The sequence below is a fragment of the Poecile atricapillus genome, chromosome 12 (assembly GCF_030490865.1).
Source record: "Poecile atricapillus isolate bPoeAtr1 chromosome 12, bPoeAtr1.hap1, whole genome shotgun sequence".
In the NCBI taxonomy this organism is placed as follows: domain Eukaryota; kingdom Metazoa; phylum Chordata; class Aves; order Passeriformes; family Paridae; genus Poecile; species Poecile atricapillus.
Window position 1 is genome coordinate 2,840,830 of NC_081260.1, and position 19,752 is coordinate 2,860,581.

At 43.8% G+C, this 19,752-nt stretch overlaps 1 protein-coding gene across 8 annotated transcripts in view; it reads right to left on the reverse strand.

Annotated features, from left to right (window-relative positions):
• Nucleotides 1-4,538: 4,538 nt before the first annotated feature.
• The window catches only part of ATRX (ATRX chromatin remodeler), a 64,680-nt gene continuing 49,466 nt past the window's right edge, over nucleotides 4,539-19,752 (reverse strand). For all 8 annotated transcript variants that reach the window (XM_058848237.1, XM_058848239.1, XM_058848236.1 and 5 more), the window contains 14 exons: nucleotides 19,536-19,653; nucleotides 18,830-18,960; nucleotides 18,449-18,537; nucleotides 18,111-18,280; nucleotides 17,093-17,246; nucleotides 16,713-16,816; nucleotides 15,075-15,183; nucleotides 13,827-14,004; nucleotides 12,313-12,507; nucleotides 10,606-10,755; nucleotides 9,368-9,490; nucleotides 8,715-8,810; nucleotides 8,122-8,250; nucleotides 4,539-7,387 (listed from right to left, as the gene is read on the reverse strand). In XM_058848237.1, the coding sequence (XP_058704220.1) occupies nucleotides 7,112-7,387; nucleotides 8,122-8,250; nucleotides 8,715-8,810; nucleotides 9,368-9,490; nucleotides 10,606-10,755; nucleotides 12,313-12,507; nucleotides 13,827-14,004; nucleotides 15,075-15,183; nucleotides 16,713-16,816; nucleotides 17,093-17,246; nucleotides 18,111-18,280; nucleotides 18,449-18,537; nucleotides 18,830-18,960; nucleotides 19,536-19,653 (2,022 nt within the window). In that variant the 3' untranslated portion in view covers nucleotides 4,539-7,111. The remainder of the gene's footprint in view (nucleotides 7,388-8,121; nucleotides 8,251-8,714; nucleotides 8,811-9,367; nucleotides 9,491-10,605; nucleotides 10,756-12,312; nucleotides 12,508-13,826; nucleotides 14,005-15,074; nucleotides 15,184-16,712; nucleotides 16,817-17,092; nucleotides 17,247-18,110; nucleotides 18,281-18,448; nucleotides 18,538-18,829; nucleotides 18,961-19,535; nucleotides 19,654-19,752) is intronic.

The following is a 19,752-nucleotide window of genomic DNA, read 5'->3' on the forward strand; positions in this document are numbered from 1 at the left end:
CATCCCCGTGGATTTACCATCCTGCCCAAAGCCAAGAGGACAAACATTTGGAGCATCTGCTGTGTTTGGGATGGACGCATCATTCCTGCAATAAAACCAGCACATCTTGCATGAGATTTACCTGCAGCACCGTGAAAAATCCGTGGAGAAATAGAAAGCAACAACAGCAATTCTGAACCCCTCACTTTTAGGCAATTACGGTGGATGAGGATCATCCCTGCAGGCAGTGCTGGGATGTTCTGGCTCTGTGACATTTTCCTCTGCAGAAGCTGCCTGGTCCCACAGTCCTGTCACCTTTCCTCTGCCTCCAGCTGGGCTCAGCAAACCTGGTGACATTTGGCAGCTCTGAGCCAGCCCCATATTCCCAGCTGGTGCCCAGCAGTGCCAGGGAGCTGCAGCCCTCCTCCAGTCAGTCAGACCAGGGACACTCATGGGGGAGGCTTGGCTGTGCCAGCACAGGCCCTCAAGTGACACTCGTGCCACATGTCTGCCCTTGCTGCCTGCTTGGGATGTCGCAGAGCTGCAGGGAAAGCTTCCAGCAACGATGCCAGTTCATGTTCTGTCCCCTGGGAGCAGGAGCATGGTGTGGCTGCAGAGGCACAGGCACTTTGCAGCACAAGGAGAGGCTGATGGCCATCAGGGTTCTCTGGAGTGTGCAAAACCCTGGACAACTCCAGCTGTGGTGGCTTTGGCTTTTCCTTATCACAACTGCTTTGTCCACAGTGTTGTTTCTTAACCTCCTCCTTACAAAACAGTCATGGTAAAACCTCAGCTCCTTCATCTTCAGCCTGTGAATCCCCAGGACATTTCCACTGACCTGGAGATGATCCACACCAGCTTCTTCATGGGCTGCATCACTGATGGAGCAGCAGCCCTAGAGCCCAGCTCTGCTCCCGGCTGTCTCTCGCCCTCTCTGCCACCTCCCATGTCCCTGCCACGTCCCTTCACTGTCCCAGCGGCTCCGGCAGCCACCAGACGACAGGCTGGGGTTGGCAATGAGGAGATTACAGGAGCTTTACCTTCAATGATCCAGACATGAAGGAATTTAATCCCGTGTTTGAAATAAAAAGAGTTTATTTAGCTTCTTCCTCTGAGTCACTGCCGAAACATCTCATCCCCGGCTGCTGTGTCGGGAGCTCGCTCGCTCACGAGACGCGTCCTCAGGTGCACTTTTGACCTTCCCCTGCACGAAGGGAAATCCCTCAGCCCTGGAGCCTCGCTCTGCCCCCTGGGATGATCCTGCTCCCTCCAGCCAGGGCTTTCCGTTGTGCTTGAAGATAAATCTGGTGGTTTAAGATACTGCTCCTTTTCAAAATGAAGGTCAAAACCTGATCTCAGCAGTGCCAAGAACATTTTTTTACCAACTCCAAAGGGAGATGATTTGGCCTGTGGGGGCAACACTGGACTGGTTCTTCTGATACCCAACTCAAAGAGCTGCTGCAGCAGAGCCTCCTGCCACAAAGGGACACACAGGTACCAGGGATGCTGTAAAACACCTTTTCAGGGTCTGGGTTCAAAAAACTCTTACTTGCAAAAAGCAAATTCCACAAAGAGTTTACTGGAAAATTCTCGGTTAAGGCAGGTGTCCTGTCCTGTGTGGGGCATTCATTAAATGGGGAATTCAGCACTGCTAAATCCCACCCAAATGGTTCTTTCAGTTTGTTTGGTTCTGGTTCAACAAAGCAGCTGAAGATGTGAGTGACTTGAGAGCCAAAGAGCAGCAGAGGGAACCACCACGGACATGGGGTGCATTTTGAGTGGCACAGGAGCAGGCTGTGAGGTTGTGTGGACACTCTCACCTTTCCACCCCATCCCATCCCCTTTGGCCCAGCTGTTACCCCACCTGAAGATGCCAACTGCTCCTTTGGTTTGGAGGTGTTACAGGAAAGTTTGAGAGGAAAATATGTCTGGTTTGCTTCAAGCTAACAGAATCTTCCAGGTCAGCAAAAGGAAACTCTTTTTTTGGGGTCTCAGCTCATGTCAATTCCATGGGATTCAAAGGCACAACAGCCAGCTGGAGAACTTCTCTCAAAGGGGAGGCAAAGGCTGGTGCAGGGGGTGGCTGTGATCCCCAGAAACCCCACTGTGCCCCTGGCCCCAGAGCTGCTCTACACACAGCTGTGGGTCTGGAAACACCACAGCAAATGGGACAAAAGGCATCTCTTCAACCCTTCTCCTTCCACTGAGAGGGGTGGGCCTGTTCTGTGGGCAACATTATCCTGGGACAGCTGTGCAGAGCAGGAGGGAGGAGGCTCCAGCAAAGAGCTGGGAAAGTGCTGGAGTCTCACTATGGAGGGTGCAGAAACGGGAGCTGCCTGGGAAAGGCCAAGCACAGCAGTGAGTGCCTTTCTCCCTGGCTTTGGCTCATGATCCAGGGCACAGGGATGGATTGGATGGATTGTCTGGAGACTGAAATACAGTGGCAGCCTCCACGTGTCCTCAGGGTCATCCCCACAGAAACCCTGCTGCCTGTGGGGAGCTCTTCTGGAATGAGTGGCTTGGGGCTCCTTTCTCCAAGGGGGAAAAGGAGAGGAGGCCCCAAAGATTCACCTCCTCTGGAGAGAGCGATGGAGAGCCCAAAATTGCAGAGGGAATCCAGGAACTCAGTGCTGGAAGGCAGTGAAGGTGTCCTGGTGTTGTCCCACCTGGTTGGACATCCAGAGAGATGTGCTGCCACTGCCAGACTGTGGCTGAGATGTTCCTGGAAGGGCACCCAGGGATGGAGCATTCCTGAAGGAGAAGGGCTGAAGCTCGTGTTGATGTGGAGACAAAGACATCTGCACCCCTTGGGCTGGTTATTGCTTTATTCCAAAACTGCCCCAGAGCTGCTGAATCCTCAACATGGAGAACACCAAGGGTGTTACCTTGTACCTGCGCTGGCTGTGAGCAGGAGCCTTGGGAAGCAAATTCCAAGGATTCTCAGGCTCTTCCCTCACTGTGCCAGGAGGTATCTGGCACTGAGATGCCACCAGGCAGGGCAGGTCACCACACCAGACATGGCCAGGGCACGGCTCCTCCACCGCTGCTGCTGCTGCTGGGCATGGGTGAGAATCCAGGGAAATGAGCAGCTCTGAGCAACTGAATTCCCAAAGCAGCTGCTGTGGCTGGATCCGGCTTTAAGGAGTCTCTCAGGTATCAGTTACTGTCTCATTCTCCAGCAGTTTTTGTGAATGCAAGGTCAGGGTGGTGCTTGAGATCAGAGCCTGGGAGTGGCTGAGCACAGCCCCAAGGGGTGGCCCCACAACCCCAGCACCCACCTTCCCTGAGCCCTGCCCTTCCCCAGGGCAGTGTCCCCACTCAGGCCACAGCCCCTTCCCAACACTCTCCTCCAGTGACCCCAAGCCGTCTCCTCCCTGGGGAAAGCAGAACAGGAGCTGTGGCTGGATCAGAGTCACAGCATGAACTCATCCCACTCATCCCAGCCACACATGGCAGGGCAGGAGCAGCACAGCTTTCCCAGAGCCCCCTTTGGAATTCTGCTCTGGTTTGGAATTCTGGTGCTCTGTCTCCAGCCTCATCCCTAGGGTGGGTTCCACAGCACTGAGGGTGCACAGGGGTTATTTGACACCTGAGCAGCTCTGGGAAGTTCAGACACCTTGTGATTTCTGGTGCTGCTGCTGCAACACCAGCATTTTTCCAGACTCCTCCAGCTGGGAACATTTAGGATATTTGGCTTTCCATAAACATTGAAAAACTATCCAACTTCAAAACTATTTTTTACTTGAACTGATGAATTTAGTTTTATTTACTGTGCGCAGAGTGGTTCTGCTCTTAGGATAAAAGCAAAAGCTGCTCAGGCTGGGCACAGCTGACACAGCAACAGGGCTGGGCAGTGTTGGGACACCTCAGCACAACATTCTGGACATGGGACTCATCCCAGGACACTTCCCAGCCCAACACAGACGGCCACATCCAGCCTGAGCTGCCCACTGCCCTCCATCAGTGTTCAGCTAAGTTAAAAGTCACAGGGATATTTAAAACCACGCTGCCCACAGGGCCCCTTGGAGCACAACTCCAATATTTCCACCTCAGACACCATTTCCACCTCCCTCAATTTACCAAGATCAGCTGTGGCCCTGAGCAGCCCCAGCACTGCCAGGGAACAAGCAGAGGGCACATTTAAACACAATTCTTACACTTCTCTTTGCACAGCAAAGTGAATTTTTTGCCCAACAGGTGGGATTTAATAACTAAGGAAGGGAGAAGTACAACTATGAGGTTAAAATGAGGCAGAACCTTATTCTGATTTGACCAAGCAGAACTTCACCTCGCTTTTAACCATCTCACTGTTGGACAACTCATTTCATTTTTAACAGGCAGGCTGGCAGAACCTGCTATTAATAAAGTAATTTGAAAATCTGGACCGCAGCTATTTTCCTTAAATGAAATCAATGGCTATATCCACTAAAGTCACAGCAGAAAACAGGAAGAGCTCCAGCTCACAGCTGACTTCAACAACAGTTCTGCACAGACACATTCCCAGGCTGAATCCCTGTGGAGTTAACGCTGAACTGTGAATGTAGCACAAGGCACGTTGATGTATTTTGGTCACTTTATTAAATGAGATATTAAATAGTTTAAGTTTCAACTACTAAAACAGCACTTTGAATGGTGAAAACACAGATAGTATATCATCATACTTGAATGCTTCTTCTCTTTTAAAAACACATTTCCAGTCCTTATATATATTACAAAACAGCCTTATAGGAAGAGGGGACACCTTTTCTATAGTACTTAAGATATTTAATACAGAACTGAAAAGCCATCTAGTAGAAACAAAGGCAAGTCTTCACAGCTGTATGATTTCAGCAGCCAAAGCTGGTTGATGGACTGAAACATTACTATACAACTGGGACAAAACATATACAATATCACAATACTAAGCAAAAACGCTTTACATCCAAAGGAATAAACAGGTTACAAAATGTGGATAATTTAGCAGGCAAAACTGTATTACAAGCAACATTTCTGTTTGTCATCTTAAGCCATTTTTATCTAGTTAAAACATCTAAAACAAATATAAAAATGAGCCTTTTATTATCTTACTGATGTATGTTCTGTCTTTAAGTACTGGTTAAAAGCCTGATGTTATACTCAAAGCACATTGTTATGCAGCTAAAATGTCGAGTGAGAAACATAAGCAAAGTGGTCCAGGTTTTACTTCAATGCTTATCTTGGATTCCTCCTTGTGCATTAGTCTTCTGTTATCCATAGGTTTGTCCAGGATGAAATAAAATGTGCCTTTCAATGTTGCCTAAAACTTCCACATTTAAGTCTTTGAGTTACTGTAAAACTCCATTTAACATTCCCAGGTTTGGTAGAAAGTATTTCTCTTATTCACAACACGTAGGAATATCGGTGAGAGTTGCCCACAGTACATTTGCCTTCAAATGTTTGTCTCAACATCTCACTTTTGTCTCTTCTAGTGCCAACACGTCTCTCTTTGCTCCCTCCCCCAGATCAGAGTTAAACTGTAGAGCTGGCAGAGCACTAGAACACACTGAGGGTCTTTTGTGGTATCTTGTCATCAGAGAGTCCAAGACAGCAACTTGTCAGCTGGGTTTGCAGCAGCCCAACCAACCTCTGTCCTCGTCACAAACCAAGTGTCAGTCACACAGCGAAACATCTGCATGTTTAGATGCAAAACTTGTCCATTCAGGGCAAGAACTCCTGCCAAGAAACTTCCCAGAAACCAAAATGATTTTAATCCATGCCAGCATCAGAAGAGTCCAGCACAATCTGGAGCCACTGCCTCCACCTGTCTCCAGAGTCCTGTGTTGTCCACACACCACTGCCTCCATGTTCCTGCCACTTACCTGTGCCCCCAGATTACCAACGGGGTTTTTTGGAGGGGGTAAGAATCAACTGAACTCTATGCAAAGGAAAGCCCTGTTTGTATTTAGTAACTTCACAAGCACAACAAGAGTGGGCAAAGAGAGTGACAATGGTACAGAATAAACCTGAAATTGATCTCTGGCCTACATTAAAAAAAATCCAAAACAGAACAAAAACAAAACCCAAATCAAGCTCTTTGTGTCCTAACCCATGTTTTCACACAACTGAAGGGATGGAGAGGAGTGCATAGCCACATCTCTATCAATAAAGTCATTTCACGCTTCTGGCAGCTCTAGAAGTCGCTCCAGCCCTTTCTCTGTAGGGATTTTCAATAGGCAATGGTTGTGCCACAGTAAAGGGGGTTCTCTGCCAGGGTTTGTCACCGTCACCACTTTGCCCCCAAAGGACAGGAACTGAATTGTGTTGGCCCGTCCCCCATTGCCGGCAATGGGAGGAGACAGTAGCACCAGCAGGAAGGAGTTACCAGAAATGTGCTTTGTGCTGGACTCCAGAGCGAGGGATCAGCGTGTGAAGGAAAAGCATCTCCCACTCCCAGATCATCAGCTGTGATTCCATCACGTGGAACTGAAAATAAGAAATGGCAGCAGACTGGGGCAGGCCCAGTCATGTTTAAGGCTGGATGCACAGTTCCCTGTGCCTCAGAAGGTTCAGAGCAGTAGTAGTTACGAATATTGCACTCAGTTCTGCTTCAGAGAGGATTTTCAGCTCCTGTTCCATTCAGCACAGATGACCCACGAAGGAAACTAGACTATTTCTGTTACAACGTTCCCACTAATAGAAAGAAATGGGTAAGCAGAAAAGTATTCCATAATTTGAGGAATCAACTCTAATCAAGAACTCAGCTGTTTACAATTCACATATGTCAGACTGAACATACAGACCTGCAGTCCTTCCTAAGCTTCCCAAAGCTTTGCAGCCACGAAAAGCAAGCGTAGGAGTTTAGACAGGAAACCTGTGGAGATGCTACTGTAACGGGAGGACTTGTTTTCACTGAAAACAACTTGTTATCTCCTGTACTCAACATATGTAAGAAGATTCTAGGCAACATCACTGACAACAGGGAAAACATCGTGTCCTATTTAAACAAAGCTGAAACACTAATATGGAACGTGGTATTTAAGGGGAGCAACCAAACTATTCTTTTTAATTTTTTTTTTTTTTTTTTTTACAGTTGAGTTCTGTTAGGCCATTGATTCCTAAAAAAATAAAAGTTCTTTCTCTGATTTTAACAATCCTTTAGGCTTTTAGTGCAAAATCACATTGATTTCCCTTGGGAAGGCCCTGGATTTTTGCCTCTCATTGGGGGTGGTGCTCGTTGTAGGGGTGGTGGCTGCATCCCACCAGACACTGACTGATACATTCCTCTCACATCTATGGCTGGGTAGTTGGAAGGATTCATGATTAAATTTGGAGGCTTTGGCATCATGAGGTGGCCCATGGCTTGCTGGTAGGACATCTGCTGCTGCTGCTGCTGGTTGTACTGGTGCTGGAGCCGCCTGTTCATCAGGATCCTCTGGACACAACCGATTAACTGTGGAGGGAAAGCAGAGCTGGCTGAGTGCACGACCCGTCCCCCTGCTCCCAGGATCAGGTTCAGAGCTGAAATCAATTTGTTAGGGACAGCATGGCTGGGGGAAAAAGCCCCATTGTTATCACCATCCCTAATGTGATGGCATTCAGCAGCCCATTACTGGAGAAACCATTTAGTAACAGCATTTAGGGCTCAGTTCTCCCGAAGACTTGGCTATTGTGTTGCAGGCAGCATTTAGGTGAGTTGCCATGGCAACGAGTACTCTACTGTGAAATTATTCCCAGGTATAAGTTACATCATCATTTGTCAGGTACCATTCATCTTCCCTTTGAAAGTCCCGCCTGTGGACTGTCAGTGTTTGTCTGCCTGGGAGAAAAACTCTTCCCTCTGACATCATCGGGGCAACTTTCAGATTCTGCAAAGTAATTTCAAGCTAAAACAACATTACCAACACTTTCTAAGATGTGTTTCCTAAGTGGCTGGCTGAGCTCTGGGAATCAGATTTCTCTTTATGCCTCATGACCTCGCAGCAAAGCCCTTCAGCTCAAAAACCTGGCGAGTGGCTTTTTTATGAACTTCTCCCGTGCCTCCCTCACTGAGGCTGAGCAATGAACTCCAGCACGCTGCTGACCATTCTGTGAGGGATATTTATGTGCCTAAACATACACTTGTGGTTCAGGACAAGATCCTCATTCAAACCCTGACAGTAGATAAATAAATGTAAGATATTTTACCATCTGCTGTTTCCCGAGGACGTCGTTGTAAATGGCTTCTCGGCGCTTCACATCCAGCTCCTGGCTGGCCTGTCTGTTCAGGGCCAGGGCCTGCACCTGGCTCTCCGTCAGGGTTAAGTTTTCTTTCCACTGAAAAGCAAAAAAAAACCAAAACCTTCTTGGCACTGGTGGTTTGAACAGAAGCCTGATGGTAGCTGAGGCCCTGGGTCATGTTCACAGTTGCATCAAGAGTTAAACCAGCCCAATTTCCAGTCAGTGCAAAACTGCTTCACCAGAACCAGGAGTTATTAGTTCTTCTAATTGGCAATTAGCAGTCCACAAAATGCAGTAACTACTTGCTTGTAAGTGCTGATTTCTAGAAAAAACCAGCATTTTCAGAGCATGGCAAATACTTATGGCTCTAAACTGCCTCTCCTGCAAGGCTCTGTGCCAGCTAAACACCACCAAGGGTTACTACTGCAGGGATAAAGATCACTACCAACTGCAAGTGATGCTCATTAACAATGCAGTTCATTAGCTGGATGACCATTTGCAGTAGCAATATCTTTGTTTCATCATGTTTAATGTTTTCCACTCCTGATCTAAGCACTCACTATGGTTGCAATGATGTCTTCAAGGGGCTGGATTCTTGCTGCAGCCACACTGTTGGTTGCTTCCACCACCTTCTCTCTTCCCTGATTAATGAGGTCCTGAGAAAACACCAGAACATCAGTTATAAAGCACAGAAAAAACCAACACATTTCTTTCCCAACCTTCTTAATCTTTCTCTTGTATATACCTAGACTTCAATTACCTTTCTGCTCACAATTTGCCCAAGTCAATGAGTCTAAGCTGCCACCCACCTGAATTTCAGCACAGATCAGTTGAACAACATGTACAAACCTGGCAATTTGTAGACAGCATTTGTAAAAACCTATTTTTATACCCACAGGTTTTCAGACCAGGATGAGAATACTAAACACCCAGGCAAATTTCCTGCCACACAGACTTGAAGATGTTACAATTTCAAAGTGGTAATTAAAGTCTGCAAAGAATGCAGGTGATACTCCAGAATCCTGACAATCTGCCCAGGTATAGGTTTATACACATGCATGTTAGATTTCAATAAAGCTACATACAAAAAAAAAAAAAAAAAAACAACCCCAAACCTCCAAACTATTAAAATATAAAGATATTTCAGACTGACATTATCCATAATTTGTGTCAGAAAACCCTTGCAGCAACACAGGAGTGTTGTGCTCCTTACCTCCAGCTGTTGGTTGCTCATTGCTGACAGAGCACCCAAATTGTAAGGAATATATGTCTGAGAGCTGAAATTTGTGGGCATTGTGGTGGTCCCTGTTGGCATGTTGAAACGCATGGTGATGCCCTGAAAAACACAAAGTGCACTTGTCACTCACTCTGAGAATTCTCTACCAACCACACAGCCCCTAGAGAGAGCCACAGGCCCTCAACATTGATCATGGAGGTTTCCAAACCTCAGCTCAGAACCCAAATTCAGTCACAGAGGAACCCCAGTTCCAGTCTTGAATAATCTCTGAGTTTAGCTTGTCAATATTTGATATATCAATGACCATGGCTTATTAGTACAGCTTAAGTTGGTAAAGATAAATTTTTTATATTGAAAACCCACTACTTAATGTTGAGTTTGACCAGCCTGCAATGAAATTCTGAAGAAGTAAAATGCACAGTTTATTAGCAGGAATGTAAAGATCACTGCCCATTTGGATTTCTCATAGGGTAACTCCAGATTTTATTCTTTATCTCCCTATTTCTTTTCCCTCCCCAAACCTTTTCATCAGTTCACTCAAGGTGGTCAGTGGCAATTTATACACCCTCTTTTAGTAATTTTAGTGGAAAGTTTTTGAGGGTGCCTGACCAATTGAAACTCAAAAGGTAATTTGGGGTAACACCAACAAATATGAAAGAGAATTTCAACCTTGGTGGCATCACATTAACTTCTCTTATGACCCTGCCAAGGGTAAAGGCACAGCTTTGGTGCACCTCACATCCCCAATTAGTGGGGATAAATCACCATCAACCCTCTCTGATACAATACAGGGCATGGGCCAACAAAATGGGAACAGAGTTACACCTAATTGTAATTCCACTGATTTCTCCTGTTTTATTAACTATTGTTTTATATGTTAATGTGTGCATTAGCTAAGGAAGGTAACACTGTCACACACAGCCCCTCAAATGGGAGAAGAGGGATTACACAGGACATCAGCTGAGTTTTAGCATAAATTAGAAAAAAAATGCAGGTGTAAAAGTAACTTGCAATTAAAGTAACAAAGCAGATACACAGAAATAACCAGCATTGAAGGAGCAAAAAAGACACACTATCTCCTTTTTTCCTATGCCAAAATTTGCTTTATATTTTGGTCTATAACAAAATTTAATTACTCCAAGACAAACTGAAAAGGTAATTGGGATACCTGGAAAGGTTATTCTCATATACATAAATGAATTAAACAGCTTTACCTTCTTTTCTGCTTCGTATTCTGCCCAGGCTGCCTTCCTCTCTTCTTCAGTGAGCTCCTCTTCCTCCTTATGGTCCAGGAGTGAATCATGTTCGTGGTACCCAACGATGTACTCCTTGTTGATCTGGAGCAGCTCTGCCAGGATGGTGTCCTGTTCAAAGGAGGAGATAAAGGAGGAGTCACTCAGCAGCTCTGCCCTGTTTGCTCCCTCTCCATTCCACACACAGCACTCCACAGCACAATAAAACTTGAAAATCATTTAAAAGTACAATTTTCCTCAGAGGGAGAGCAATGGATTAACAATCTGTTGCAGAGATGACAATCCAGTCACTTAATAAACCACAGGAATGCACTCAGACTCCACAACAATAAATGCACCTAAAAAGAATGGAATGTGCTCGGTGGCTTTTCCTTTGTTTAGGCTGCACAGCAGACAGGACCCATCAATAAATCTGCATTTATTACACATAAACAGCATCTCTACAGCTTTCAAACACTGAGCAGTACTTTGGGTCCAACATGTCCAATATTATTAAGTCAAACCTTTTTGTCTGAAAGTCAAAGTGATGCTGCAGAAGATGAAGAAAAAGATCCCTACAGGAGTATGAAAAACTGCTCCTGCTGCACCTCAGGAGCTCCTTTTCTCAGGTCATTATTGAACAGGGCTTTTTACATGACTTGTGTGGCTGATGAGCTTCATGAATCAAGGAAGCTCCAACACACCTCAGCATTCAGGATAAAATTCCTAATATGAAAACATCACTGAACTGCTCCTGAGAGGAATTACAGGCCAGGAGTTGAGTCCCTCCAGACCCTCCACGTTCCTGCCCCCATCGTGCCAAGCAGGAATCCAGCCCATCCCACCAATCTCAGCTGAACAATGACTGAAAAAAGCTCCCACAAACAGATTTTTGCAGCCACTCTGGGAACTGCATGTGGAAGTCCTGCCCAGGGGTTCTGTCAGAGCAGCTCCACAAAGCTGTTTGTTTCTGTGTGTTTGAAAAGTTAATTACATTAACCAATTATCAGTGAGCTGCTCTTTGTCCCACCCTGCTCCTATCTGGTGTGAATCACTGTCTTCATCCAGCTCCTCCCAGAATATCCCGGGTGGGGGCACAGAGCACAACAACATAGCAAACCCACAACCTAATCTTAAATATAAACTGACTCAGAGAAAAAGAATAAAATAATGGAACAAGTTATTATTTCCCCTAAAATTTATTCTTACCTAAGTGCAACTCTTCCCTTATCTCTACTAATGGTCCCCACAGGAGGTTAAACAGGGAACTAAAATCCAAAAAGTCCTGGCAAAGGAAAACATGGATTTGCCACTTCACAGATGTGTTCTCACAAACTGCAGTTGTGCTCTAGCATCCACTCAGATGCTAATTTGAATTCTCCACTGGTTTCATGTAGTAAAACTTCTATTCATTCAAAATGTGAGAAAAAGTGTCTTCATTTGCTCTGCCTTAAAAGTTGGGTCTTTTAATGAGTATCTTCCTTTCATAGTGTCAGTTACACTGAGGGGAAATTCCTCAGCCAGCTCATTATAGGATCTGTTGTATCAATTATGGATTTTATTGTGCTTCCTGCTATTTACCTCCACTCCAAGTGGCCAGCACCACTCTACATTAAAAACCTGGAATGGGTTTAAACAGACCCAGGTTGTTTGTACAGCACAGAACTCCTGCTGAGGGCCACCACTCACTTTTGGCAGCATGGGGGTGTCCCTCTTCTTCTTCTTCTCCGAGTTGGGGTCATCCAGCAGGTCTGGCTCGAAGGTGTAGAGCTCGGTGAGCTCGTTCATGGTGAAGTGCCGCTCCACCTGCTGCTGGTCCACCACCCTGAAGGACAGCGACTGCTTCGTCACCTGCCGGTCGTAGATCTTGTCCTCCATGGTTCCCTGAACACAAACACAGCCACACTTAGAGAGAGAAAAAAGCCAAAACAACAACCCAGCAGTTCTGTTTGCCTTGTTTCCATGACCAAGTTTCTACCACTTTCAAGCTCTTTGTTTGCTGAGCAATAAAAGACAAAACCTGCTGGAAGCGGCACAGCAGGAATTGTGCATGGGACAGATGTCATCTAGCTGTTGACTAGAGGAAAAAATTGGTCTTTTAGTGGTGTTTTTAAGAGATTCAGTTTTGCTTCAATTCCCCAAAGTAGCATTATGACCAAAAAATGGCAATTTTCACAGCATGTACCTTATTTTGCTGCTTTGAGCAGCCTGTGAAAAGGAAAACAGATACCATATCACTGTGGTGGAGGGGAGAGGGGAAGGGAGGCAGTCAAGTCTAATTCACCACAGCTGTGTACAAAAAAATTAGATCTTTGATGACAAAAAGGAAAATTACTTATTTTTTGAAAAAAAAGATGACTGAGAAGGACAAGAACAGCACAGCCCGTTCTGAGCAGCGTAATTTAAAAAGGAATCAACAGTTCAAAAGTGCACACAGAAACTACAAAAATAAACAGAAGCCTGAAGAAAAACCCTATTTCTGACAGCAACATGTCCCAGACAAGGATCTGCTCCAGCTGGGATGGAAAGAGTGCCTGGATCAAGGGTTAAGTGCTACTGGGAAAGGTCTCCAGGCTCCTCTGTCACATCTGAGGAACCAGAAGCTGAAGCAAAGCATTTCCTAACAGAAATAACTGCCCTACCTAAAGCACAGATCAGTGTCCACCCGAGTTATTACCCATCTTTAACATCTGTAGGGTGTGATATGAGTTTTCCAGTCAGGACTGGATACCTTTTTATAAAAACAAGCTTGAATCCCCATGGTTTCACTGCAGTTGGACCATCAGGGTCTGCAGAAGGAGATGCCCTGGGCAGGGCTATTCCCTAACAACACCACCATCCTCTGCAGGGACTGCTCCATTCACAGTTTCTAATGGTGTGCAAATTAAAAAGGCTGAAACTCCTGTTCTGAGTCTGGGTCTGGACATGTGAATTCACTGCTGCAGTTCTAGAATTTGGGTTACACAAAGTGTCAGACAAGGAGGATTTTACAGGAAATAATGTGTCATTTATTTTACCATTCTTTCCTTCATGAGCTGCTTCAGTGGCCAAACGCTGCTCCAGATCAGAGCTGCAATATGACTGGATCAACTTGGGTCATCACAGACTCCAACACCAGCCCAAACAGGTACAACCCTCACAGTCCTGGCTCCCAAATTTGACAGCAGGATGAAACAGCACAGAAACTGCAGCCAGAAACGTACCTGAGCCAAAAACCTGTACACAAACACAGGCTTGTTCTGCCCAAAGCGATAAACCCTGAAGATGCTCTGGATGTCATAGGAGGGGTTCCAAGAGGCATCAAAGATGATGACTCTGTTAGCAGCCACCAGGTTTATTCCCAGGGAACCTGCTTTAGTGGATATGATAAACAAGCGGCCTCTGGAACAGAGAAAAATTGCAAAATTTGAGTATTTTGGAAAATAACTGTTGCTCCTGTGTTGCTGGGTTACTGTGGAGTTGTTCATACACTGAAATAACTCTAAAACTTCATTAAAAGAATGGATTTTAGCATAAAACAGATGCAGATTTTACAAGAACAACACTTTTAGCAAAACATACACTCCCAAAAATACACATCAAGGCCTTTTGCAAATTAGTTGTTAACAAAAACTGGAGGGGAAGAAAAAACTTTGGGGTTTGCATTTTCAAGCTCTAATGAAATCAGTTATATCAAATTAAACCATAATTTTAAACAGGCAGATTCCATGCCATTGAAACTCATTCCTGGCCTGCAAACTTTCAGGGTAACTCTCTGATTTATTTGGGGGTTTTGACATTTTGACATATCTATATGTCTCTTTGATATAGCTGGATTTTTTGAGATTCAAAAAAATCTCACTCAGGTTCACCCTGGAACCAGTTCTTGACAGACACCTGAGAGAATAAACTATTTAAAAGTATTAACACTGGATTAGTTCTTGAACTCTTAGTAATTGAACATTTTTTCCCTGCACATTATAAATGACTGCATCCTGATTATGTATTTTATTTGTTAAACAAATCTAGGAAGGTGAAGCTCCTTAACTTCATTCAAATACAAGTTTGTACCTCTCTATTTAAATCAGACTTGAAAGTTCCATTTTGGAGGAGCAGTGGAGGGCTGGGAGCCAATTCTGGAGGCAGTTAAAGGAGTTTAATTTGCTCCTGAGTGGTCCAGGCACTGCAGTCTCCTGGCCACACCCTTCCTAGGTCTGTGTATCCTTTAAAAACACTCTCTGATTTAAATTCTTAACAATCTAAAGGACAATCAAAAGAGCAAGGAAACACTGCTGAGTCCAATGGGATTCATTTTACTGAAGTCAGGAACATTGCTGCATGTTTTCTGTGTGAGTTCTGATCATCATTTGCCTGGTCCTAAGGTCTATAAGCTAATAAAAGAAATAATAAATAGGGAACAAAAGAAAGAAAAAGGGAAAAATAAAGCATATATATCTCAGGAGAGGTCTCACCTCACATTAGTTTCATCATTAAACTCCTCAGCCCATTTCTTTCTGGACTGAGCTGTGGTTGAGCCATCCAAGCGATAATAATCAATATTTCTGAACCATTTTCCTTCACCTGTAAATGCAACAGCCAAGTTATGAAAATGCTGATGGTGTAAATAACCAGACTGGTAACCAATTGGAATTTAAAGACACAAAATTTATAATAAAAAAACAGTTCTGAGGTTGAATTTAAATTTAATTATTTGAAAATACCTGAGCTTATTTTTTTTGGCAGGGGGAAGTTCTCTTATTTTTCACACTTTCTAGCTGTATTTATAAAATTGCAGAGCTATGCCTTAACTTGGAGCCCAAGTTAATTTTACAAGTCCCAAAGATGTTGTTACATCTCATCTTTAGGTGCTGTAGCCCTAATTGCACTGTTCCAGTTGAGCCAGGTAGGTTCACCTACAGCACCAGTGTGAGTCTCCCACATAAGCAGCACTGATAAAGTCAATGCTCCAAAGGAGATTTCAAAGGTCAAACTCATTTTGGAACTGAAATCCAGCAAAATTTCTGGCTTTAATTACCCTGTGAGTTTCAGCAACCTTTTGTCAGATTGGGGGAAAAAATAACTACAGCTGATGGAGGATTTTCTTCTCTCCCCAGCTCACTGTAACCTTCCATCTTCTCTGGCCATCATTTTGTACACAAAATTAATATCCCTGAGCCATCAATCATCAAGAAAACAACGTTTTTGGGAGCAGCACTGCTCAATTGAATCCATTGTGGGAGGCAGATTGGTGAGTTCTGTCAGGAAAGGTGAATCTTGCCATGATCTAATTTTGCTGGCCAGAACTATCACACATGAAAAACCCCAACCTCCTTAAAATCTCAGAATAAAGACACAACTCCTCAAAAAGACACCTTGTAATGTGTGAGGTGACAAAATTCAGAATAGGAAGCAGCAGGCAGGAACCATAAATCTGTGAGAGGCAGATACTGGAGATCTCCAGTCACTATCACTGAGCCACTTTTCCCTTATCTCTAAAAGTGCAAACACGTGGAAGAGATGGATGAGAGACTGGAAAGGAAAGGCAGACTTGAAGGAATTCTTCAACCAACAAGTCCTGGGAATGAAACCCTGGGTAAGGAGGAACAGCATCCTCAGGAGCTCTGGAAACACCCTAGTGAGGAATTCCATGCCATTTGAGCATCACTAGGATAATAATTAATTCAATATTTGCTCCCTTATGAAATCCATAAGCCAACTGCTGCTGTGCATATAAAGCCTAAATTCGCATTTTCCATGTTTTACACGCTGGTTTAAAGCAGCCTCATTTTGCTTCACTCTCTCTCTCCAAAGAGGAAAGATCAGGATTTGCCATGCACCAGAATTTAACATCATTTTTATGCAGAATTTAACAAAATGCCTTCTCTCAGATATGAACACTTAATCTGCTTAGGCTACTCTCTGAAATCAGAGAGTCCATAATGGGACAGCAGAGAGCTCCTGCAGGGGAGCCCAAGAACCCTGCCAGCCTCAGGAACATCCAAGCATCCAATATCCTAATGAAAACACTGACTCCAAACCCATTCCCTGGGCACTCAATAGACACTTGTGACAGAGTTCTGAGCACTGCAGCTGTTGAAGGAGACACTCACCTTTGTAGATAGTAGGCTTTTCTCTCTCAGATTTCTCCCTGTTAGCTAGCTCCAGGAAATCTTCTATCAAATCCAGAGATATTAGGGACTGGCTGAACACTAGGCTGAAAAAAGAAAGAGGGAAACCCAAAATTAATCTCAGGAATATTTAAATTATTGTACTGCTTCATTTCTGTTCCCTCCTCCCTCTGATACAAACTTTGAGACAAACAGAGCAAGACTTCAGTGGAGCACAGGCAGGTGTGGGAAGATCCCTGACAAAAATGAGTGTACCATGCTTGTCTGGTTCAGAAAACAGCCCCAGCAGAATGAAGAGTGGGTGGGGAACACTCCCAGACTAATGGAATCCTGAAGTCTTTCATGACATGTCCAGAACTTACACTTTGTCTCCCAGCTCCTCTGCCATTCGAAGAATTTCAAAGAGCAGCACCATTTTCCCAGAATGTTCCAACACCTCAGCATCTGCATCAGTGACAAAATCTTTGTACCAGTCTGGAGCTGGACTACCAGGATTGGAAGAGGATGTAGCTTTGCCTATCAAAAAAAAACAAAGAAAAAGAAATAAAAATCAAAAATGAGAACACGGTCTTCATTTAAATGCTCTGAATGTCTGAACTACAGAATTGTTCCCTCATTATTAGACTTAACTGGTATGAAAAGAGTGAAAGAGGCAAAGAAAGAACAGCCTTTGCACTATCAGCAATTACAAGAGTTAAATATTTAAGGGATGCACAGACAGAAACTCACCCTGCCTATGACATAATTCCTTTAACACATTTAATTTCTGTGTGTAAATGTTTTACACACACACCCTCCACCCCTTGCACATTTACAAGATGTTGCCATTGGGATGGGGGCAAAAAAAAAAAAGTCTCACCTGAACTGTCCCTAAAATTTTAAATTACTTAGGGAAAGAGATCAGACACACATGAAATAACAGAATTATAAAATTATCTCTGTGATACCAGATACAAGACAGAAGTTAGATTATTACAGGGAAAATGTGCAGCTGTAATGAGTTTGAGTAACAGCTTTAAAAAGGACTTGTATTACTGCTGCACTGGATCTGCTTGCTCAGCATCCAATTCAAATTCCAGATGCAACAAATTATGACAGCTATATTTCCTAATCTTTCCATTCATCTTCCAGGTTATATAATTTTGTTCTTCTGAATTAAAAAATTTCACTGTGAAGCTTCCCTGCCTCAAAACCCCTGAGTTCAAAGTTGATGCCCCTTGTTTTTCCAGGATAAATACATAATTAAAAGTAGCAGGAGCTGTAACTGTGAATTAGGGAATTTGCCATTCTGCCATACAGCAGAATTTCTGACAGCTCTCTCAAATTGCCTTTTGCAAAACGAAGCTGCTTCAAGTTTTCATCACTCTGTGTTATCCTCACCTTCTTCTGACTTTGTTGATGCAGGATTGTTTGTAAGATCTTCTACATTTCCTTCCCCACCTCCACGAGATCTTGAATTCCAGACTTTAATGACTTCAACATCATTATCACTGCCACTTCCACTTGAGCTACACTCTTTCCTCACCTTTTTCCCCTTGGATTTTTTTTTCCTAAAAAGCAACATTATACACCCCATTATTATTTTTTTTTAAAAAGCCACATAAGAAGAAAGAAAACATGTATTAACAGACACATAAAATACAAAATAAACATTCACTTTACAGAAATCAGTTCTACAGGGGAAACAACACCAGCAAACTAAATAAAAGGTCAATTACTTGGCATAATCATCAGAACTCAAGCTCATGGAAGTTTCGTCGGAATCTGAAGCTATGAAGTCATCCATGCTGTCTTCATCAAAATAGCCCTCAAAAGAGAAAATATAGAAATTATTAACTGTGTTCACCCAGCAGCTTTTATTAAACCTTCAGCCATCTGCTTACTCTTCATTTAAACAATGCTAAGTTCTACAAAGGCCTGGCCTTGCAAAATGTTTTAAGAATGACAACATACCCAGCAAGAAAAATATGACAAAACCAGCAGCAAAATGACCCCACAGCAACAAAGGTTTCCATTAATTTGACGAAACTTTACCTAGAGTTTGGCAGAGCTTGTTTGGAAAGTTCTCAAGTGAGAGTATTTTGATACATCTAATTTACCTTATTTTCTTTGCTAATATAGTCCAGCTGCAAACACCAAGGGTGAGTCCAGATTCTGCTCAACATCTGGAAATCCTGGAATAGTTTAGCTCCAGCTTTGCCTCTTCCACCTTCATTGCCACCACCTACACCTGACAATAAAGTTCAGGTTTTAGAGTGAGCCCTGAAGTGAGTTTGCCACACTCTGCTCCCCTTTGAAGAGCCCAGCAGTGCAGATCTGAGTGTTCTTTCCAGCTGCACATCATACTGCAACATCTCTTGTAAAAGGGCTCAAATTACTCACTCACAGCCATTTTTTCTCCTAGTTAAAGTTGTCAAAATTAGATTTTCTCCTTTTTCTTGATAATGAGAAACATGAATATATATTTTTTACATAAAAGCACATTGCTCCCCAGTACAGGAATGTACACAAATCTTCTTAAAAAGACAGATATGTCTATTTAGTTTTTGTAAAAGCAGCCCAAGGTGGAAAACACAAAATAACATTTGCATGTAGGTCTCAATGAATCTAACTAATCTAAGCTACTTTTAATGACCTGTAATGCTGCAGTATTATACTACAAAAAATCCCTAAAAAACCCCAGCCTATTTATTTGTTGTCCAAGCACTTTAGCGCATAGGACAATGTTCAGAAAGTTGATTTTCACCTCCCAACTGTGGAAAAATGCCCCTTTTATTAAATGCCATCAGAGCTGCAGGCACATACCTGTCAAATGATCCAGGTAATACTGGTACAGCTTGCACTGGATCGGGGTCATCCTCACCTCGAGCACGTACTCGTATTTGGGGGGCAGGAACTTGGTTAATGCTGTGTAATCCTTCCTCTGCAATTTAACAACAGTGCTTCAGTCACAGAAACATGGGAATGGCTCCTGAGAGCTGCAGGACTTGTGGCATCCCAAAGGACAAAGCATCATGGATCA